The sequence below is a fragment of the Schistocerca nitens genome, chromosome 4 (genome assembly GCF_023898315.1).
Source record: "Schistocerca nitens isolate TAMUIC-IGC-003100 chromosome 4, iqSchNite1.1, whole genome shotgun sequence".
NCBI lineage: Eukaryota > Metazoa > Arthropoda > Insecta > Orthoptera > Acrididae > Schistocerca > Schistocerca nitens.
In genome coordinates, this window is record NC_064617.1 from 509,581,541 (window position 1) to 509,606,042 (window position 24,502).

The 24,502-nt window shown below is 44.7% G+C and overlaps 1 protein-coding gene across 1 annotated transcript in view; it reads right to left on the reverse strand.

Moving 5' to 3' along the window:
* LOC126251604 (GTP-binding protein Di-Ras1) overlaps nt 1-24,502 on the reverse strand; it is a 70,315-nt gene that overhangs the window by 12,953 nt on the left and 32,860 nt on the right. The window contains exon 2 of the mRNA XM_049952136.1: nt 14,452-14,729. Coding sequence (XP_049808093.1) covers nt 14,452-14,729 — 278 coding nt within the window. The remainder of the gene's footprint in view (nt 1-14,451; nt 14,730-24,502) is intronic.

The window sequence follows — 24,502 nt, forward strand, 5'->3', positions numbered from 1 at the left end:
ATGTAAAGTTTAAGTGCTGATACAAACAAATGCGCTTAAGTGATAAATGGATTTGTCATATAGTTTTCTTTCGAAGTGTTACCTAATATCTGTAATGCGTCACGCCCAGTTCACTTCCTCAAGGAGAAGTGAGTGAGTTAAACATATGAATTGGAACCGTTGTAGAACGGACATAGGTTCCTATGTTTTACACTCTCTCCCCTCTACAAGCCCTAAAAGCTTGTAACGGGAATATCCGGACATCCTGTATAAAGGGTCACGTAACCTATGGAACATCTTTGTTCTACATCGTTATCCTCCTATCTATTACTTAAAGTAAGCAGTATATATATCAAAATTGAAATTGTCAAAGTTTAACTGGGGTTTTATTCGAAAATTGATGATTTGTAACGTGAAAGAGAGGGATGTTATAGTAAAAATAAAAAAGAAAGCAAATGTATCATTTAACGCCAAAAAACGCAATTTCCTCAAAAGAAAGTAAAATAAAAAGCGCAAAACAAAAACATAACAAATATCAATACTTCACTGAGCTTATGTAAAACACCATTCTGTTATTCATAGACAAGTTTCACACTCAGCAGTAATAACAGGGTTCCCTTGCCCTTGCTCAAGACGAAGAACGTTCTATTGAATACAAAATAACAATCATTATACAGATTTTCTTTTTTTGCAACTGTATACTGTACTTGTATGAGAAGTAATAGCTTCGGTTAAATAAAGGAGCAGAAGTTACGCGATCAACTAATTCTTATACCTTATAAAAAGCAAATTATATTCTGTATGGATGTAGGTACTATAAAATGGAAATTATATTCTGTAAGGCAGTGACTACACTAAACGAATTGTGGTTCTTACTATGCGCAAACAAACAAAAAATGGTAGTCGTCAGTTTCTCTCACATACATTCATTTAAATTTCTTTTGCTATCGATGCTACCAATACTAGCGCTAATCCTACCAGTTACTATGTTATTTATGTTTTGTACCAAAACTACCAACCGTAATTTTGATAGAACACAACTCTGGTGTTGGCTAAAGCCTTCGGCACACTAACGGTGCTCTCGTACATCAATGTTGAGCGTGCCGATTTCACCGTGCTGCTGAACTCTAAGAAACGATGCAGCTTTTGCATACGGTACGTTTGCTTCAACGTGGCGTACGCAGTGACAGAGTGCTCCAGCGGCAGTTGGCTGTATCTGGCTCACGTATCAAACTGTTTACGAAATGGACGGGAGTAATATTCCAACATTATCTCTACTGAGACGCACATTTCCTGCCTTTTCCGTAGGCTAGTTATGTTGTTCTGCTTGTAGTACACATCAATAAAACCTTTAATATCAATGAAAATGTTATAAGGCAAAAAGGAAAGTATCATGTCCAGTCAGTGAGGGCGTTGGCCTATAAAAGTTCCATTACAAATAGTGCGATACAAATTTACAGTAGTTCTCCACATTAGACAAAAATTATTTCGCCGTTCTCACTTTTTAGTAAAACCAAAAGGTCATTCTTAACTGCTCACTGTTCCTATTCAGTAGCAGGATCATTACAACTTGTGAAATAGAAGACTCAAAACCAGAAAAGAGCAAAATATATTGCTGCAAGTAGCGCAAGTTGTCTTGTAGATAAAGTCAGTCGAACAAATTCAATCCCCAGAGAGAGCGCACTTATATTTACATAACAGCAGGTATTATAAAATATACTTATGTAAATTAATTAGAAATTATTGAAACCTATTGGAAAACGTGAAGGTGAGTAAAAAAATACTTAGATTTCGTGACACGCGAATAAGCCACACATTTACCTTACAACTCTGCATATCAATTCATTACATTACCCCGACCATGAATGGAGTAAGACCATATTTTGGGTCTTATTGACTCCAGAAAGCTCTAATCATATGTATGTTATTACTGATTTTTAAAATAAAACAAATTTTACCAAGAACAGAGCGTTTTTAATGGGTCCGTTAAGTGTCATTGCCTTGAAATTCTGTAACCACTAATATGACGTTTCTCGTAATTTTATTACAACAACTGACACAATTAACGACGGGCTTTGGAGAGGTCCTCAATTTGCTGGTGCTTGGAATCGGCTTATATGCATATAAAACTCACCAAATATGGGCTTTAACCAAAAACCATTACGGTGTCTCTCGACTCTGTACTGGAGAGAGACGGGGTTACGTGACGTAGGTGGCGTTCTTCCATCCAATTGGTCTACGTTCAAACACACATTCACAGTATCTTACATGCCTAGATATTGGTTGCTCTGCACATTCGGAAAGACTTCCCAAAGTGCTTTTTTCACGCTATGACGTCAGATTTCGGTACGCTCAATGTTGACATTCGAATGCACAGTACGTGTGCCGACGGCTGAACTTGCAGCTTAACTGCGTGTAGCAGAACGCGTGAAGAATTCGAAAATGATATCGTCCGAGGCAAGAGGTATGCTCTGAGACCTCTTGGAAGAACTTACCCAGCAACAGGTGACGATCGTTATTTGAGTCTCAGTCCGACGCGTAGCACTAATCTGTCTCAAAATAGCACTTAATCTGCAGTTTGAAAGTTTCGCTTTCGAGTGGGGTGTTGCATATATAAAATTATGGTTGAGGACTGCCACTATTGTAGTTTAATGGAAAGAAAGATGTTTCCTTTGAATGAACATATTCTCTTGCCTGACAAAGGAAATGACTGAGAAATCCATTTTCCGTATGATATAAATTCAGAACTTCGTTACTGACACATACAAATGTCGATTGTACGATGGCGTGCTGGAAAGTAAAAAAATGTTCAAATGTGTGTGAAATCTTATGGGACTTAACTGCTAAGGTCATCAGTCCCTAAGCTTACACACTACTTAACCTAAATTATCCTAAGGACACCGAGCGAGGTGGCGCAGTGGTTAGACACTGGACTCGCATTCGGGAGGACGAAGGTTCAATCCCGCGTCCGGCCATCCTGATTTAGGTTTTCCGTGATTTCCCTAAATCGCTCCAGGCAAATGCCGGGATGGTTCCTTTCAAAGGGCACGGCCGACTTCCTTCCCCGTCCTTCCCTAATCCGATGAGACCGATGACCTCGCTGTCTGGTCTCCTTCCCCAAACCAACCAACCAACCATCCTAAGGACAAACACACACACCCATGCTCGAGGGAGGACTCAAACCTCCGCCGGGACCAGCCGCACAGTCCATGACTGCAGCGTCCTAGACCGCTCGGCTAATCGCGCGCGGCGCTGGAAAGTAATGCGTCCGAATTTTTTTATGTGAAAACTCTAAGATTTTTAAATAAAACAAATTTTATTACCATTGTGCTTGTTTATTCTTCATGTCTACACATTTATTTCTCAACATAGTCAGCCTGGTGACGAACATATTTCTGCCAACGAGAGACCAGTCTGTTGAGGCCGTCGCTTTAGAATGTTTGACTTTTTGGACGGAACCACAACCTGTCATGTCCTTGCACCGCTTCATAACTATCAAAGTGAAGTCCTTGGAGGTGTTCTTTAAATTTTGGAAACAGACATGAAAATCGTATGGGGCCAAATCGGGACAATACGGGGAATGATCGATGACAGTAAATCAAAGGCGTCTGATTGTTGTAGATGTCGCAGCGCTGTAGAATGACATTGTCAAGCTAAAGGACAGGGTCGTCCATGCGTGGACGATTTCATGGCATTCGAAACTCGATTACAGTACGCTGTTACGTTACAGAGAGGGCTGCAAATATGTAGACACTAAGAATAAAGATACAGAATGCAAATGACGTTTGTTTTATTTAAAAAGCTTCAGGAGTTTTCACACTGAAAATTCGGAGGCTTTACTTTTCAGCACGCCCTCGTATGTACATACCAGATAAGACGCCTACTAACACAGACTACAATCTATTAGATTTCTAGCCTGTATTTAATTCCAATGGAAAGTATATTTTCAATATAGAGAACATATACTTCTGACAGTTGCATATTATTCTCCATAAAATTGTGTGTCGTTTGATACCAAGCTCTCTAGATACATTTGCATGTACGGACGTCATTTGTTGAATACAAATTATGTTTTCCGAATTCTGTTTTGCATGTAATCTAAATTTTCCTACTATTAATTGGAAGACATAATGACGCAGTAATCACTGTAACGTAATGAACTAGGTGGCGTATTGCTTCATTAAGGCACTTCATCACACCTGAAATACAATTTGTATGTGGCTCATTACAGCGCTTTGACTAAATCGCACAGCAGAGGAAGCTTGCTACTATAAACGATGCAACGTGCCATAATATGTCAATATATGCAATCGAATGCAGTAAAATGCTGCAAGGTAACGAATTAGCGGGTGTGGTTGGGGCTACGTGGCCAACCGGCCCTGGCGCCGAGATGTCAGAAACGAGTCACCAGGATGTGCATGTCCATCTTTTCAAAGATGGTTGCGGGACTCGGCTGTTCGATAAAGGGTGTCAAATTAAATGCCTTCCACCCGTCTAGTTTCCAAACTTATTTTATTATGCTACTAGTTTCGGCGATTTACTGCGCCATCTTCAGGTCCCTGACCGACGTGTAGGAAGATTCCACCTCTGTTCTGATCAAAACAGGGACCAGCAATACTGGTATTAGTAGATTTCTGTTTGCTACAGCAAGCCAGAAATACTGGTCTGGGTCTTAACAGGACAGACAAACAATCGGATAACAAAAGCCAAATTTTTTTGCGTAATATAATTACAGATTAACAATTTTCGGACTTTTTCCTGTACTTCTACTATGAAACCTTGCTTTTCACCAAATTTCTTGACTCTCGTTCAACGGGAAGTGCCCAACGGGTTTTGATGAGTGAGTTTGCGAGAGTCAAAATATATGACTTAGGAAGCCGTATCATTTGATTGCATTAACTTAAGACTGTTATTTTTTTACACTGCCAAGGGACCGTAGATATTATTATGTGACATGGATTTGAACTTGATAAGTCAACCTGTTCCTGAAAAAGGGGTCTTAACAGAAGGACAGATAGATAATCGATAAACGAATGACTAGAGCATACTTTTTCGTGTGATATAAATACAGATTGACAATAACCGGATTTATTACTTTACTTCTGCTGTAAAGCTTTGTTTCTTGAAAAAATTCGCGAGTCTAGGTCAACGGAAGCACCCTACAGATTTTGATGAGTGAGTTTGCAAGTATCAGAATATGTGACATAAATGACCGTACCTTTTGGTTGCAGTGATTTAGAAGCTTACATTTATTACATTGTCAAGGGATTATACACTTCAGTATGCGACATAAATTTTCAACTTGATACGTATACCCCATCCTGAGAAAAAGAGTTTTTAACAGTCGGACAGACAGACAGGCGGATAACAACGTGATCCTATAAAGGTTCCATTTTTACCGACTGACGCGCGGAATCCTAAAAAAGAACAAATGCACAGCCTTAACGAAGGGAAGCCTACGTCTCGAGTAAAAATTAATTAAACAACACAGATTTAGTACAAAGAAAACAAGCCTTGTTAATGGTAAGCTATATGGCATTCGCCTAACGGCGAAATTGAATAGCGGGAGGGAATACGACCGCACGTCAGCAAAAGACTGTGAGTCACGAGTTCTCTCTGACAGAAATCGTAACGAGACCTGGACGTGCCAGGCGCGGCACCACTCGCACTGGGTATTGTGTTCCATGGAAGTATGGTGGCATCCATGGCTTAGCAGTGCGTAGCTTTATTCGTTAAGATTTAAACTATTTATAGGATGATTTTGCCAGTGTTGTTATTCAGTTATTGTAATTACGCGATCTAGTCACGTTAATGTGACCACCCTCCAGAAGCCTGCATTACCACCTTCTGCAATGTGACCGCTGCAAGCCGTGCAGGAAGAGAGTCTGTGATGCTCTGGAAGGTATCGACAGGGATGTGGAGCCTTGCCGACTACCGCGCTGTGGCCGGGTGCGCTACGTTTCTAGGATGAGGCTCCATGGAGCCAACATACCGCTTAATGTGGTTCCACAGATTCAAAATTGGGCTTAAATTCGGGAAGCTTGGTGGCCAGGGAAGTACTATTAACTCATCCTGGCGCTCTTCGAACCGTGCTGGTACACGGCGAGATGTGTGCACCGTTGCTTTGTCCTTCCGGTAGATGCCATCGTGCAGAGGAAAAACAATCGGCTTGTCTACATCTACGTCTACATTCATACTCCGCAAGCCACCCAACGGTGTGTGGCGGAGGGCACTTTACGTGCCACTGTCATATTCTCCCTTTCCTGTTCCAGTCGCGTATGGTTCGCGGGAAGAACGACTGCCGGAAAGCCTCCGTGCGCGCTCGAATCTCTCTAATTTTACATTCGTGATCTCCTCGGGAGGTATAAGTAGGGGGAAGCAATATATTCGATACCTCATCCAGAAACGCACCCTCTCGAAACCTGGACAGCAAGCTACACAGCGATGCAGAGCGCCTCTCTTGCAGAGTTTGCCACTTGAGTTTGCTAAACATCTCCGTAACGCTATCACGCGTACCAAATAACCTTGTGACGAAACGCGCCGCTCTTCTTTGGATCTTCTCTATCTCCTCTGTCAACCCGACCTGGTACAGATCCCACACTGATGAGCAATACTCAAGTATAGGTCGAACGAGTGTTTTGTATGCTACCTCCTTTGTTGATGGACTACATTTTCTAAGGACTCCCCCAATGAATCTCAACCTGGCACCCGCCTTATCAACAATTAATTTTATATGATCATTCCACTTCAAATCGTTCCGTACGCATACTGCCAGATATTTTACAGAAGTAACTGCTACCAGTGTTTGTTTCGCTACATATAATTAAACAATAAATGATCCTTCTTTCTATGTATTCGCAATACATTACATTTGTCTATATTAAGGGTCAGTTGCCACTACCTGCACCAAGTGCCTATCAGCTGCAGATCTTCCTGCATTTCGCTGCAATTTTCTAATGCTGCAACTTCTCTGTATACTACAGCATCATCCGCGAAAAGCCGCATAGAATTTCTGACACTATCTACTAGGTCATTTATATACATTGTGAAAAGCAATGGTCCCATAACACTCCCCTGTAGCACGCCAAAGGTTACTTTAACGTCTGTAGACGTCTCTCCATTGAGAACAACATGCTGTGTTCTGTTTGCTAAAAACTCTTCAATCCAGCCACACAGGTGGTCTGATATTCCATAGGCTCTTACTTGATTATCAGGCGACAGTGCGGAACTGCATCGAACGCCTTCCGGTTCAAATGGTTCAAATGGCTCTGAGCACGACGGGACTTAACTTCTAAGGTCATCAGTCCCCTAGAACTCAGAACTACTTAAACCTAACTAACCTAAGGACATCACACACACATCCATGCCCGCGGCAGGATTCGAACCTGCGACCGTAGCGGTCGCGCGGTTCCAGACTGTAGCGCCTTTAACCGCTTGGCCACCACGGCCGGCGAACGCCTTCCGGAAGTCAAGGAAAATGGCATCTACCTGGGAGCCTGTATCTAATATTTTCTGGGTCTCATGAAGAAGTAAAGCGAGTTGGGTCTCACACGATCGCTGTTTCCGGAATCCATGTTGATTCCTTCAGAATAGATTCTGGGTTTCCAGAAATGACACGATACGCGAGCAAAAAACATTTTCTAAAATTCTACAACAGATCGATGTCAGAGATATAGGCCTATAGTTTTGCGTATCTGCTCGACGACCCTTCTTGAAAACTGGGGCTACCTATGTTCTTTTCCAATCATTTGGAACCTTCCGTTCCTCTAGAGACTTGCGGTACACGGCTGTTAGAAGGGGGGGGTGGGGGGCAAGTTCTTTCGCGTACTCTGTGTAGAATCGAATTGGTATCCCGTCAGGTCCAGCGGACTTTCCTCTGTTGAGTGATTTCAATTGCTTTTCTATTCCTTGGACACTTATTTCGATGTCAGCCATTTTTTCGTTCGTGCGAGGATTTAGAGAAGGAACTGCAGTGCGGTTTTCTTCTGTGAAACAGCTTTAGAAAAAGGTGTCTAGTATTTCAGCTTTACGCGTGTCGTCCTCTGTTTCAGTGCCATCATCATCCCAGAGTGTCTGGATGTGGTGTTTCGATTCACTTACTGATTTAAGGTAAGACCAGAATTTCCTAGGATTTTCTGTCAAATCGATACATAGAATTTTACTTTCGAATTCACTGAACGCTTTACGCACAGCCCTCCTTACGCTAACTTTGACATCGTTTAGCTTCTGTTTGTCTGAGAGGTTTTGGCTGCGTTTAAACTTGCAGTGAAGCTCTCTTTGCTTTCACAGTAGTTTCCTAACTTTGTTGTTGAACCACGGTGGGTTTTTCCGTCCCTCACAGTTTTACTCGGCACGTACCTGTCTAAAACGAATTTTACGTTTGCCTTGAACTTTTTCCATAAACATTCAACATTGTGTGTCGGAACAGAAATTTTCGTTTTGATCTGTTAGGTAGTCTGAAATCTGTCTCCTATTACTCTTGTTAAACAGATAAACCTTCCTTCCTTTTTTTCTATTCCTATTTACTTCCATATTCAGGGATGCTGCAACGGCCTTATGATCACTGATTCCCTGTTCTGCGCTTACAGAGTCGAAAAGTTCGGGTCTGTTTGTTATCAGTAGGTCCAATATGTTATCTCCACGAATCGGTTCTCTGTTTAATTGCTCGAGGTAATTTTCGGATAGTGCACTCAGTATAATGTCACTCGATGCTTTGTCCCTACCACCCGTCCTAAACATCTGAGTGTCCCAGTCTATATCTGGTAAATTGAAATCTCCACCTAAGACTATAATATGCTGAGGAAATTTATGTGAAATGTATTCCAGATTTTCTCTCAGTTGTTCTGCCACTAATGTTTCTGAGTCGGGAGGTCGGTAAAAGGAGCCAATTATTAACCTCGGTTGTTGAGTATAAGCTCCACCAATAATAATTCATAGGAACTATCCACTCCTATTTCACTACAGGATAAACTACTACTAACAGCGACAAACACGCCACCACCGGTTGCATGCAATCTATCCTTTCTAAACACCGTCTGTGCTTTGTAAAAATTTCGGCAGAATTTATCTCTGGCTTCAGCCAGATTTCCGTAGCTATAACGATTTCTATCAGCGCTTGAAGTTCCGGTACTTTACCAACACAGCTTCGACAATTTACAATTACAATACTGATTGCTGCTTGGTCCCCGCATGTCCTGACTTTGCCCCGCACCCTTTGAGGCTGTTGCCCTTTCTGTACTTGCCCGAGGCCATCTAACCTAAAAAACCGCCTAGTCCACGCCACACAACCCCTGCTACCCGTGTAGCCGCCTGCTGTGTGTAGTGGACTCCTGACCTACCCAGCGGAACCCGAAACCCCGCCACCCTATGGCGCAAGTCGAGGAATCTGCAGCCCACACGGTCGCAGAACCGTCTCAGCCTCTGATTCAGACCCTCCACTCGGCTCTGTACCAAAGGTCCGCAGTCAGTCCTGTCGACGATGCTGCAGATGGTGAACTCTGCTTTCATCCCGCTAGCGAGACTGGCAGTCTTCACCAAGTCAGATAGCCGCCGGAAGCCAGAGAGGACTTCCTCCGATTCATAGCGACACACATCATTGGTGCCGACATGAGCGACCACCTGGAGATGGGTGCACCCTGTACCCTTCATGGCATCCGGAAGGACCCTTTCCACATCTGGAATGACTCCCCCCGGTATGCACACGGAGTGCACATTGGTTTCCTCCCCCTCCCTTGCAGCAATATCCCTAAGGGGCTCCATTAATGTAATAAACATTATAAAGCGTTAAAACCCCGATATTCATTTATAAACACCCTCTATATACCCTCCAATGCAACTGTCGCGACCGGCCGTCTGCAAGACGTTATTGCATGTTCACGTTTTAAAGACAGTATGTACTGAAAGATCAACAGTTGCTTACCTGAAGAGGTGACTATAATCTCACGAAACTGATCGTGCGCAATATATCATTTTGACGCAGCTGTTGCGGTTTTCATCAGTCGCCATGTTGCCCTTCATACTAAGGGATTTATACAAGCGAAGCATCCAACAAGTCATCCATCGCTGAGAAAAATATGTGGTGTTGAGGGTGAACATATTCCTATAGACAAGGACTATAGAGGCGGACGGACTTATTCGAATCTGTTGATATGCAGCTTTTTAATGTTCAATTATTCGACACAGAATATGGAATTATTCATTAAGTCGTGATTCCATTGACCCGTTCTCGTGTGTCTCATACACAGTGCACGAATGACAAAAATGCGTGTGTATTATTCAACAAGTATTATATTTTCCCATAACAACGTTACCTTAACCACACAGGTATTCCAAGGCGCTCTCTGATGCAGCAATAAACTCAGTAGACGGTGCAAATCCTAATGATATGTTTGTACCTTCGGAGCTCCTCGTTCGCCTTCTACCACACAGTACAAGCAAGTTCAGCTGCGAGTGGCCACAGTCCACTTGGGACGGAAAGGAAAAGATACGGCCTTAGAGGAGGGAACAACCATCTTGCGTGTGCTTGAACATTATAAGACTGATAAAGAAATTGGAGAAGAAATCCGTCAGCTGCGTGGTTTGTCGTTCAACATTATAACACGACGAATACCATAGTGAATCAGTCTACGATAGGTGCTCCACCGAAACTTACTTCCAGAGATAAAGGACAAAGTGATGAAAAGAGTGAAGCAAAATCCCAGAATAAAGCAACAGAAATTGGAGCACATCTGAAGAACATCTTGGGAAGGTGGTTCATAAAAGAAGAGTTCGTAGGGTCCTGAACAGTTCCGAGTGCAATTCCAAAACGCCAAGAAGAAAACCGTATGTAAGTAAAGCAAACGAGAACGAGCGTTCGGTATTTGTCAATGAGTATGTAAAAGGAAAACTGAGTTCCGCGATCATATGTTATTGTCAAATGAAAGCAAGTTCTTTGTATAGCGAGGGATTGCCGATTAGGTGTGCAGCCAGATGAATACCGATTAGCTTACTAAAAATATGGAAGCTACGGTCGAACAGTGTGTTCGGCAGCGTAATGGTATGGCGATGTATGGCGTCAAGTGATGTGGGTGAGCAAGCTTTCATTGATGGCGACATGAACAAGAATGTTTATAAGATTATACTCTAAAAACATCCACACAGAAGCCCACAAAACGTAAATCTTGCAAATAATTTTTGTTTCCAACAAGACAACCATCCTAAGCATACTCTGAAGTAGCTAGGTTACGATCATCTACAACAGATCTCACACATCCAAAACACATACCTAAGTCTCCCAATTTGAACCTGAGCGAGAACATCTGGCAAGAATCGGAAGGCAGGACCAGGAAACGCCACATGTAAAACGGCGTATAAATTATTGTAATAACTTAAGGGATTGCAGGCAGCTGACGTCGTCGACAACCGCCGATATTTCGACAGGTGCACACTCTGTCGTTTTCAGGGCAAAGCTGCAGGAAGTAAGCGCCGTGAAAATGAATTTGAGACGTCGATACGCAGAGCAATGCCGGAAAGATAAAACACACACACACGCGCGCGCACTCTCTCTGTAAACACTAGCGCCATCACACAGCCAGAGATGGCCGAGGCCACAAGTTATCGATAGTGAAAATTACTAAACAACGGCTGAGGCAGCATTAACTCTTTGCCCCCGATTTTTGACGAGGTAGGAAGCAGAAGTACAGGCAGAATTTCAGTAAAAAACCTCATCTCAATTTTAATCTTTATTTAATTTCAACTACTTTCTTAATAAGCAACTGGAAGTGCCTGACAGAATCGCCGCGTGGTTATATTCCATTGCATGACCGGTACCAAGACGATGTTCTGCAACAGTCGATTATCTCGTCTGTTGTAAGCGAGCATGATGCTTATGCTCAGTATACCGGTCGTCCACAGTCTTGATAGTCTGGCCAATATATGACAAGCCGCAAGTGCAAGGAATACGGTAGAAACCCGCAGATTTACGTCAGACTTCGTACACCTTTAATAGGCCATTAAAGCAACATAATGTGCAGGTAGTAAGGTACACTACTCTGCAGTTCCGAGAAAATCGCAAGAGAAGTTTTACGCGTCTCTTACGTGCTGTATCTATCAGTGGTTAGTACCAGACGTTTCAGTTCATAATGGTCAAGTGGTAGCCGCACGGTAGCTCAGCGTGTTCGGTCAGAGGGCTGCTCTTTATATACCATCCTGCAACATGTGATGTCGAGAACACATCCGACGAGTAGTTGTACGTTACTCTTCTGGTCGGCACATTGTGACTTACTATATTACTAAATATTGTCAGTCGCATCATTATTTATTGAGGTTTGACTTGGGCTTTCGAAACCTGTCCCTCGTTCTTGAAACTAATTAAAAGTAGTAAATAGTCAAATAACATATGAAATTCACTACCACTTCACGAAAATGCATGTGTTTGTTTCATTACATTACCTCTCTAATGTCACACAAATTAAATAATGTGACTAGTGATAAAAATATAGACTAAAAGTAAGTGTTGCGTGTTTCGAACAGTCGCCTCGCCCACGACCATCTTGCTAAGCACGTGACCAAATGACTTGGTACGGCCGCCACAGGTACATCGGGTACACAATAGACTAATAAAACTTCTTTTGCGATTTTCTCGGAATTGACAGCGTAGTGCACCTTACTACTTGCACATTATGTTGTTTTATTGGCCTACTAAAGGTGTACAAGGTTTGAAGTAAATCCGTGACCCCAAAGTCGTGACCTCCCCTTGTAATATCATCCTTTACGGGACCTAAAAGGACCCTGATCTTTAGATGGAGATCCGGAAACATATTTAACTTCGTATTTCCTCAAATTACGACACTTTGTTGGGCATACCCCTTGCGTAAGTCAGAAAAGCCGTAGACGTTTGCGAGAATTTGGTATTATCTATACTCACCTGGTGCACGCTTAGTCGTTGACGCAGCGCACTTCTCATCTGTCTTTCACTACATCCATTCTGATGGAAGGTGACCTCATGGTGGGTTAACTCAGCTGACAAACTCCCAGTGTCTGAAATGACGTGGGCTCTATGAATCAAGGTATGACGTAGCCCTTCACGCTTAGTTGGGTGGTGACAAGTATCAGTGAAGATACGAGTCAGAGTGAGCAGGCATCCTATAAAAATGTCCCAATGTACCGTAAGCCTTCCTGCTACCAACACACCAAGGAACGGAACGCAGCCATCCCATTCCACCGCCGGCCGCGGTGGCCGTGCGGTTCTAGGCGCTCCAGTCCGGAGCCGCGCTGCTGCTATGGTCGCAGGTTCGAATCCTGCCTCGGGCATGGGTGTGTGTGATGTCCTTAGGTTAGTTAGGTTTAAGTAGTTCTAAGTTCTAGGGGACTGATGACCACAGCAGTTGAGTCCCATAGTGCTCAGAGCCATTTGAACCGTTTGAACCTATTCCACCTCCAGCGTGAAACGAATATTCGGGTGGATGAAATTCAAGTGTTCTAAAAAGTCGTCCAGATTCTCACTGCCATGAGGCCAAACAAGAAAAGTATCGTCTACGTGTCTGAAAAAACACGTAGGTTTCAAAGCCGGCAACTCTAAGGCACGTTCCTCGAAGTCTCCTATAAACAAATTTGCAATAATAATGGCTCTGAGCACTATGGGACTCAACTGCTGTGGTCATTAGTCCCCTAGAACTTAGAACTACTTAAACCTCACTAACCTAAGGACATCACACACATCAATGCCCGAGGCAGGATTCGAATCTGCGACCGTAGCAGTCGCACGGTTCCGGACTGCGCGCCTAGAACCGCGAGACCACCGCGGCCGGCTTGCAATAATAGGTGACAATAAAAAAGTGGTCAGCGCGACAGAATGCCAATACTAAGGGCCCGGGTTCGAATCCCGGCTGGGTCTGAGATTTTCTCCGCCCAGGGACTGGGTGTTGTGTTGTCCTAATCATCATCATTTCATCCCCATCGACGCGCAAGTCGCCGCAGTGGCGTCAAATCGAAAGGCTGCACCCGGCGAACGGTCTACCCGACGGGAGGCCCTAGTCACACGACATTTACATTTATAACAGACAGTACTGCTATTCAGTTCAGCATAACGATGAGGCGAAGGGTGTCACGAATTTTGTCACCGACTCCACATACAGTACCAAGGTGTTCGATATCATTTATTCATAGAAAAGGCATGACAACCAATTACTAGAGCGCTATGTTTTGTTTAGTCCTATTGTTGGGAGAACATTGTACAGTTTTCATGACGAAAATGTAGTTGTGTTTAATTTAAGTAAAGACACGTGACATTAAAATGAAACAAATATTTGTTAAAAACATAGAAGAGATTTATTTACTTTATGGTGTATGTTTTGGTAGTTAAATGTTCTGTTTTAGTAGCATACAGCTGACATTTGAATATACTTCTGTCCGCCCCTGTACACGATCACAGGTTGAGTATTTTGGAGGTTAAAAGTGAAACGCAAGCGGCAGGAAGGGGAGAACAGAGCGCACCTGAGCTTGGGGAGCTCGCAGAAGAGCCACTCGGAGACGTCCTCAATGGCGACCTCGCGGTGCGTGGCGGCCAGGTCGAGCTTGTTGCCCGCGACGACGATGGGGATCTCCTGGAAGTCTGGCCGCTGCTCGCGCACCTCCTGCAGGCAGCGCTTCACCGTGGCGAGCGACGCCGACGACGTGACGGCGTACACCAGCAGGAAGGCGTGCGCCGTCGCGATGCTCAGCCGCCGCATCGCGGGGAACTGCATGTCCCCCGCCGTGTCCAGGATGTCCACCTGCCGACAACACTCTCTGCTTACACGTGCTTTACGTGCCGTGAAACTACACGAAAGCCTCCAGCACTAAACGTATACACATGATGTTCCAGCAGGTGAACTGCACCACAAACAATGAGGTGCACCATTACATCTTGAAAATACAAGCTTGCCAACCATCGGACCAGATTTGTGGCTAGATTCAGGGCATTCTAAAAGACAGAACTCAGTATATTGACGGCCATGTCTGAACATACTCTTTCCTCGATCTACTTCTTACTTAATAACGATTTCTTTGAATAAAAGACGGCATCGTCATGGAGAGCCCTTTGTCCCCTTTGGTGGCTTTCAGGAGAAAGCACTTGAGTCTGCTGTTTTAAATCCTACGGTTTTCTGGCGTTATGTAGATGAAACTTTTACTGTATGGCCTCATGGCAGACCAGAAATGGAGGTTGAGAATGGTGAGACTTTACCCTTTCTAGACGTGCTAGTGCGCCGTAAGAATAATGGGTCATTGGGACAATTGGCGTATAGAAAACGCACGCACGCAGATCTGTATCTCCAGGCGTCTAGCTGCAGTCAGTCCTCGCAAACTGTCGGTGTTCTCAGTGCCTTACTACATTGGACCCACGTAATATGGGGCGATGAAAACCTCTACGCATTATTAGAACACTTGGAGAACGTCTTTAAAGAGAATGGCTTCATTTAACGCAAAGGCCATGCACAGCTATAATAACAGAAAGCAACGCAGTGAGTACACTGATGACAACCATAAATCAACTGCGTTCCTTCCATATACCAGGAATGTTTCTTCTGATAAAATAGGCAGACTGCTTAAGAAAAATAAAATCAAGGTTATCTTCCGCCCTCCAGCGAAGAGCATGACCCTAGCTGGATCCCTTTAAGACGACTTACAACTGAAAAAAAGGGCGTTTACAAAATTCCCTGTGAGCGTGGTGCTGCATATATAGGCCAGACGATGCGAACTATCAAGAGCGTTGTGCAGAACATGAAAGATACACCGTCTACGGAACCGTTAAAATCCATGGGACATGCATTGGAATGCAGTAGTCAAAAATTTTTCCAGTTAATCAAAGAATCGGTGGAAATACGTCTTGCCTATGGTCTTAGAAATCGTGACAACGGTTTTCAACTGGATGAAACTTGGAATCCTGTAATTAAAATTATCCAGTCACAGCGGAATAGACGGGGTCATTCGATACGCAATGATTAGTTCACCTCTCACTTCCAACACCGAGGTCAGCACACACAACTCGGCTGTCCCTAGCATGTCAACACCTGACGCATGTCCGCCCCCGGTAGCTGTGTGGTGAGCGCGACAGACTGTCGTACCAACCAACGGGCCCGGGTTCGATTCCCGGCTGGGTCGGAGATTTTCTCTCTGCTCAAGGACTGGGTGTTGTGTTGTCCTTATCATCATCATCTCATTCCCATCGACACGCAAGTCACCGAAGTGGCGTAAACCCAAAAGACTTGCACCAGGCGACCGGTCTACCCGAAGGGAGGCCCTAGCCACACGGCATTTACATTTACCTGATGCACGCGCCGAAACACGCCAGTGTATATCGCATGCACGAGACTCGGGAGATTCGGCATAAATACCGCGAATGCACCTGAGCTCTTCAGTAGTTATCTACTCAGCTGAAGATGGCCGGACGTCTCTCGCCGGAAAATATCGTGGAAGAAAATCGACGGGATCTGGCTGCACACCCGAACATGATTAGATGTGAGAGTAATTCTGGAGTACCCTATGGGGCCTTAGTTGAAGGCAATACACGGTATTTCACAATTTAGAATATTGGTTTCGAAGGGTTTCACAGGGACTTGGCAGAGAAAGTTTTTATAACAAAGCCATGCCTGGAACTGTACCATATGCACATAAAATAATGTTTTAAGATCGTTCTTGTGAAACACAGCTAGTTGTTTATCCTCACGAAGGAATGAGTGCTGTGGAGACATGATGTTAAAGTAATTCCATATTTTTAGATGGTTCAAATGGCTCTGAGCACTATGGGACTCAATTTCTGAGGTCATTAGTCCCCTAGAACTTAGAACTAGTTAAACCGAACTAACCTAAGGACATCACACACATACATGCCCGAGGCAGGATTCGAACCTGCGACCGTAGCGGTCTCGCGGTTCCAGACTGCAGCGCCTAGAACCGCACGGCCACTTCGGCCGGCATATTTTTAGGTTTCCGGAAGGCTTTTGACACCGTTCCTCAGAAGCGACTTCTAATCGAATTGCGTGCCTCCAAAGTATCGTCTCAGTTGTGCGACTGGATTCGTGATTTCCTGTCAGAGAAGTCACAATTCGTAGGAACTGGCAGAAAGTCATCGAGTAAACAAAAAAAAAACATGTGACGGTCCCCAAGGAAGTGTTTTACGCCCTCCGCTGTTCCTGATCTACATAATAATTTAGGAAACAATCTAAATAGCCCTCTTAAGATTGTTTGCAAATGATGCTGTCATTTATGATCTTGTAAAATCTTCAGATGATCAAAACCAACTGCGGAATAATTCAGACAAGATATCTGTATGGTGCGAAACGTGACAGATGATTTTAAATAATGAAAAGAGTGTGGTCATCTACATGAGTACTAAAACGAATTTCGGTTACACGATAAATGACTAAATACTTAAGGATTGCAATTAGGAATAACTTAAATTGGAACGAGCACATAGATAATGTTGCGGGGAAAACTAACCAAAGACTGCGATTTATTGGCAGGACGTACTATTAAAGACTCTGCTGCACTACACTTGTCCTTCATTTTCTGGAGTTTCGCTGCGCGGCGTGGGCTCCACATCAGATAGGATACACTGAGGACATCGAAAAAGTTCAAAGAACGGCAGCTCGTTTCGTATTGTCGCGAAATGGGGGATAGAGTGCCACGGACATGATACGAGAAATGCGATGGCAATCAATAAAACAAAGGCGTTTTTCGTTGCGGCGAGATCTTCTCACGAAACTTCAGTCCTAACTTTCTCCTCCGAATGTGAAAATATTTTGTTGGAGCCCATCTACATAGAGAGAAATGATCATCATAAAAAAATAAGAAAAATTGGAGCTCGCACGGAGAACTTTATATGCTAATATTTCCCAGGCGCTATTAGAGAATGGAACGGTAGAGAAATAGCTTGAAGGTGGTTCGATGAACCCATCGCCAGTAATAACCTAAGTTCGTGAGCTTGCACGACCAGTGCAATTGGATAGAACCAAATTGGGTGTCTGGCCGCACCATTGCAAACCACTGAAACAACTTTACAACCGACATTTCGATTCCTCTTCGGGGCGACTAAACTGCTAGATTTTGTGACATACCTTCGCTATACTCGTATGTGCCGTGTTAAATCGGTTATAGCATAACTTCATTGGACAATATGAGTAAGGGTGGCTATGGAGGAATGACTCTACGGAAGGCTATCGCTTTGTGGTACTTTAACAGACTGTGACAGGCAACAGCAAATCTATAGCTTCTACTCGGGAGTAGTACTTAGGTTTTCCACGTATGTTTCAATAAGTTTTAGTTGAATTCACAGAGGTTAGAGGACATGAAACACTAATTTCGTGTTGGATTGTGGGTGTAACACTAGCCTGCGAATTTTTGCTTACAACGTGTTACTGTTTGGTGTTCTATTTTAGTTGTTTGCTTGCTGTGAAAATGGAGCTTGATACGGAACAAGAGCGTATCGTAGTGACCTTTGGTGTGCTTCATGTAACGTGTCTGGAGAGATTGTTTTGTTCTTGATTTAGAGCACTACATACACAGACATTGTTAGGATGTCATCCGACCTGCTCGTAGAAATTTAACAAGGCGTTGTGTTTAGTAGGTGCTGGATTAGTGGTTCAGCAGACTAACGACAAGGTTTTCGAATCTCAGATGAAAGGAAGGCAGAAATTGTAGGGTCGCCCAGTGATTAGAGAGGGGGCACTGTTTGGTATTTTATTGTTTGGTCGTTTGACAATAAAAACTCTGCTTTCTGAATTATGTGATTCGAGAAAAGAAAGGCTAGCCTAACAGAAATGGCTCAACACTGAGGTCGTTTAGGTAATTCAACTAGTAGTTCACAAATATCTAACAGAAACATTTACAAAATATGATATTGAGCGTTTACGAATATGAAAATGAAGTAAGTCTCTAAAAATACAATACTTAGCAAGAAAAAAAAAGAGTTTCTATAAGTGCGTACCAGCAGGCAAGACTTGTATTCCTACTCTTTGTAGGTGGGCTGCTCGGGGCAGAGGCCTCATTAATCTAGTTGGCGCTGTCAGAGCAGCCAGGCGGTGCAGGCGAGTTCTGGAGCAGGCCTGGTGCAGGCCGGTGGGCAGAGCAGCCTGCTTGGAAATCCCAAAGACACAGAAACTCTGGCGGCATGCCAGCCGAGGAATGCGTTAGGCTCACCGCGGCATTACCTCTCTGTGACGTCACTATGACGTGACCATGTCCAGTTTCGACCGTCTTTCGTTGTCTTATCGTGTACTGAGAAGTGGGAGCTACCATATCGAATTTCATCGTTTCAGCTGAACTTCGTATTTGATGGGTTTCATATTATAACTTATGTCCTATGATTGTACGCTGTTTGAAAAGACCAGTACATAGAAGACCTCTCGAAAACGGGTCGGTACTGGAACGATTTGCTATAACTGAATGTAAGGTAATGACCGATTGTCACTTCAGACGATCTGAGTTAAAAAGACACGTTTACAAATTGACATGTTCATGGCGGCGTTGTAGACAGTGGTGCAGCTGGTGCGCTTGTTTGCGTCCTGCTACTTCCAATAACTTTTTTTTTAACCTTCGCGTTTCTGGAAAATTCTGGGACTTCGTTCTTCTTCTTCACTTCATGTATTAGTTAAATTGCCTGTTACGATATTCATCTTTTGCATGGTCTTCCTACATTCCTTCTTTCAGCGTGTATATAATTGAGAGCCTTTACCCTCCATTCATATGGTCTATATGTTCCTTCGATTTTCTCATGTTTTCCTTTATTTTCTCCTTTAAGTTATATGTTCCTCAATCTTTCATTATATCTTCATTTATTTTTTGACCTTCTCTTTAACATCCTTCCACTCTAGTTATAAATCTCATTTCTTGAGTCTGTATTCTACTTTCTTGGTGTCTTGTTGTGCCCAATCTTCACTTCCATAACTAAGGGTTGGTTCTGCTATTGTTCTATGAAATTTCAGATGGGTTCCTTTTCTGGCTTTATTCCGCAAACTTTTTACAAGGGTTCACAAATGGAAGTTTATTTAATTTTCCGTCACATCATGGTTATCTTCGTTAGTAATGTCGCATCCTAGATATTTAAATACTTTACTTGCCCCAAGATATCATTATTGAATACTATTTTAGATCTTACTGGCGGTATACTTTGAAATGCTATGACTTTCTTTTTACCTCCCGAAAATTTTAGGTTGTAATTTTAGGCTATCTGCTGCAACTTATAGACTCCCATCTGAAGGTCATATTCATTCTCTGTAGTCAGAGTTAGGACTTCTATAAGGCTCATGCTGAACATCTTCACTCTTCCAGGTTCACAACTATGATATGACGAAGAGGCAATCGGGACAACATAACTCTCCCCGCGTGCATTCTGTCCCGTGCCTCGCTGTAAACAAGCGTCGCGCGGTTGGCTATCTGCGATCCCTCGTGAGGAATTCGTAGCACTCTTACTCGGACTTGTTTTCATGTGAAAAGGCTTAAAAGTTTAATACTTCACTAACTCATGGCGTTTGGGAAATTAATTTGCCTACCTTATTATTACCATTCCTTATTGATTTACTTATCTTATTAACCCTCCTATCCCTATCAATTGAGATATGGAAAAGTACAAACGAAAAGAATAACATCGGCTCGGTTTCTTCGAGTTTCGAACCCGGGTTTTCCGCTCCCCCACCCAGTAACTTTATTTTTTTTTTTATTTTTTAAGAGTGTTCAGTTATGAGTAGGTGGAGACAAGACGAGCAGGGGTCGGAACCCGAGGCCTGGCCGCGATGTCTCCCCCCTCCCGTCCCTGAATCACTCCCTCAAAGTAGCTTTTTGATTTATTTTTATTTTATTTTATTAATTTTTATTATGTTTTTTGCCAGGAACAGGGTAAATGAACAAAAGATCTTTATTGGTACAAACTTAAATACAACAGAAATGCGAAAATAACACAAGACATTATACTCGCACAAGGCGATCAATTTTTTTTATGAACAAGGTGTAGGAAAAAAAAAAAGAATAATAATACTGATGTAAGCGAAGAGGTGTGAAGCAATATACAGTGGAGTGAGGGAAAAACCAGTGTTTTCTGGTATAGTGCATAAAAGAAAGGAGGCGCGTGTCCATGCGCCTACTCCACTGTGGGCTACAATGTAGAAAGTAGCGCGGGGAGTCTCAGATGTCAGCAGGGGGGGCGGGAGTGCTGCCGGCGTGTGGCACCATCCAACTGAGCGGGGGTGACGTAAAGATCGCGTGTAGGTAATTGGCAAAAGAATAATAATACTGATGTAAGCGAAGAGGTGTGAAGCAATATACAGTGGAGTGAGGGAAAAACCAGTGTTTTCTGGTATAGTGCATAAAAGAAAGGAGGCGCGTGTCCATGCGCCTACTCCACTGTGGGCTACAATGTAGAAAGTAGCGCGGGGAGTCTCAGATGTCAGCAGGGGGGGCGGGAGTGCTGCCGGCGTGTGGCACCATCCAACTGAGCGGGGTTGACGTAAAGATCGCGTGTAGGTAATTGGCAAAGAAGGCGCAGTAGCGCGGTCGGTGTTCGACTTCACTGTGGGCGGTTTGTAAGTACTGCCAGAAATCAAGGCGTGATTTGTCACCATCATTATACATGTAGGTGATTGTCCATCCCTTGACCCATACAATCGCATGATTTTTGGTGGCGGGGAAATAAGTATTCTCCGGATGGATAAAAGTGCATGGGTCAATCGAGTCCGGCGGAACGCGGAGGTAACAGGCAACGAACTGTCGGGCAAGTTTCCAGACGTCACTGGTGGCAGCACAAGTCAGTTGGTGGACATCGTCATCCACGAGGTGGCAAATGGAACAAAGTGGAGAGTCCTTCAGTCCGATGGCGTGAAGACGATGATTTGCGGCGAATTTTTCATTTGCGACTTGGTACCATGTTGCCCGGACGTTGGAGGGAAGATAAGGCTCGTGGATATGACGCCAAACCGTGGGCCACCGCGTGGACGGATGTCTCAATTCGATATTGTTGCTGGATATGGAACGAAGGAGTCGGGTGTAAAAATCTTTAGGTCGAGGAGAACGCGTGGTCGGTAAGTGTGTGTGAGCATAACTGAACTCGACGATGAAATCAGAAATGTGCGTCAGATGGTGCTTGATGTGTCCGACTGGTACTGGTAGTGTTATGGTCGCGGGCACAAGAATTTCCAGCAAGCTGCGCATAAGGGAGGTGCCCCCGTGCCACTGCTTGTGCATGGTGGACATGTACAAGGACGCCGCGCGGAGTCGCACATTGACAAGGCCGCGGCCCCCCGCTCGCGGGGAGAGGGTGAGCGTGTCGTACCGGCCGTAAGGAAGTATCCGAAGGCAGCCTGGAGGCTGCGTCCAATAGTTGATGGCAGCGGGAGGACCTGTGCAATGTGAACCATTCTGGACGCCACGTGTTGATTGAGGTAGTGGACACGTTGTAAAGAATCGAGTCGTCGGAGAAGATTTTGTCGCACCGTCGTACGGATAGTTTGGAGTGCACGCCGAAAATTGATGGCAGCGGAGCGGCGCACGGTGGAGGTGAAAATGATACCAAGGTATCGTAGTTTTTGTACACACGGGAGAGGTGCTAAGTCGTCGTGTGAGAGGCCGCGTCCAATGGGCATCGCCGCGGATTTAGCCACATTCATGTTACTGCCCACTGCAGTGCCGTAAGTTGATATCAAATCAAGTAGCGTGTGTGTTTCACTCCGTGAGCGGATCAAGAGGAGGAGGTCGTCCGCATACGCACGACATCGAAAACTGTGCTCTCGCAAAGTGAGACCAGAAAGGTGGCTCGTCAGACTCCCGATGAGTGGCTCCAGATTTATGGCATAGAGTAGGGTCGAAAGTGGGCAGTCTTGCCGTACGGAACGCCGGATCGCCACTGGTCCCGCCACACGGCCATTAACCTGAATCAGCGATTCGGCGGTGCCGTACAGGCGCCGGATGACGTCGATAAACGCTGGTGGAAAACCCATGCGGTTCATCACTGAGAACAGAAAAAGATGCCGCACTTTGTCGAATGCGTTGTCAAAATCAGTGGCAACCACTGCGGCGCGGAGTCTGCACGCCGCTGCCAGTGCAATTAAATCGCGACATTCTCCTGTGGCCGTTTGTATATTAACTGAGCCGCCCGGAGTTGTCTGTTCCGGGGATAGAATGCTAGGCAGGACCTTGCGGCATCGCGTTGCCAGTAGGCGTTTAAAAATTTTACAGTCTGCGTTAAGCAGAGTCAGGGGACGGTAATGTGCTGTCGTCACACCTGGTGTCGACTTGTGGATGGGTATAATAATTCCCGTGACGAAGGACGGCGGTACGTCGTTCCCCGTCGTCAGCAGTTCATGAAACATCGTTGTCCACCGTGACGCCATTAGTGTGAAGAAAGCGCGATAAAATTCTACGGGCAATCCGTCGACACCAGGTGACTTACTCAGAGCACCTTTTTTGATTGCATCGTGGATTTCGTCACGCGTAATTGGCTCCATCAGCTCGTCCGCTTCGTCGCTGGTAAGGGTGCGAGTTACGTGTGGTAACACAGACTGCTCAACGTGGTTGTTGGTAGTCTCCTCCTGGTACATTGTGCGGTAGTGGTCGACAAAGGCACTGACGATTTCGGCCTGGCAAGTGACGTGCTGGCCGCGACAGGTGGTGATCTCGGTGATGAGTTGTTGTCGTCGATGTTTCCTATCGTAGGCGATATGATGCATGGTCGGATGTTCTTGTTCCGCCGAATCTTGACATCGGGTTCGCACCATAACCCCCTGCAGTCTACGGCGTGTCAAAGTTACAATTTGCGCCTTGATTCTGCTGCGTTCCCTCTGGGTGTCGGGGGTGGGCGGTTGGGCGTCCAGGTCGCGGAGAACGGCTTAGAAATAGTCGGTAGTGTGCCGGCGCCAAGTAGCAACTTCCTTTCCATACTGAATCAAAGTACGTCGAATGGCAGGTTTGGCACATTCCAGCCACCAGGTCAAGGTCGTACAGTATTTAGGTAAGCGAAGTTCACAGGTGGCCCATGTCTCGGTAACACGTTGAAGACACTCGGGATCATGAAGATGGGAGGCGTTTAGCTTCCACGGTGCACGACTACGCCAGACCACTTGCTTGGGGAAGAGAATGTTGCAGATGTAGGCACAGTCGTCCGAAAAGGCCAGGGGCCCAAGTTCTGCACCATGGACTGCAGGTGTGAGTTCCCGAGAGACGTAAATTCTATCAAGGCGGCTCGCGGAGTGACTCGTCTCGTAAGTATGTCCAGGCGCGTCGCCGTGCTGGACTTCCCAGATCTCGGACGACAAGATGCAGTTCTTGACAGGTGTTGTAGTAGGGCACTTGATATTTAGGGTGCAAGACACAATTAAAATCACCCCCAAGCAAGTAATGATCACAGCGTCCAAGAAACAAAGGAGCGATTTCTTCTGAATAGAAGAGTGCCCTGTTGCGTGTGCGGGTGGAGCCTGACGGAGCGTAAATGTTGACGATACGCGTCCCCATGACAGTGACGGCCATACCTCTGGCAGATATCGGCCACTGGAATGCCTTCTCTGGCATAGATGGCTACGCC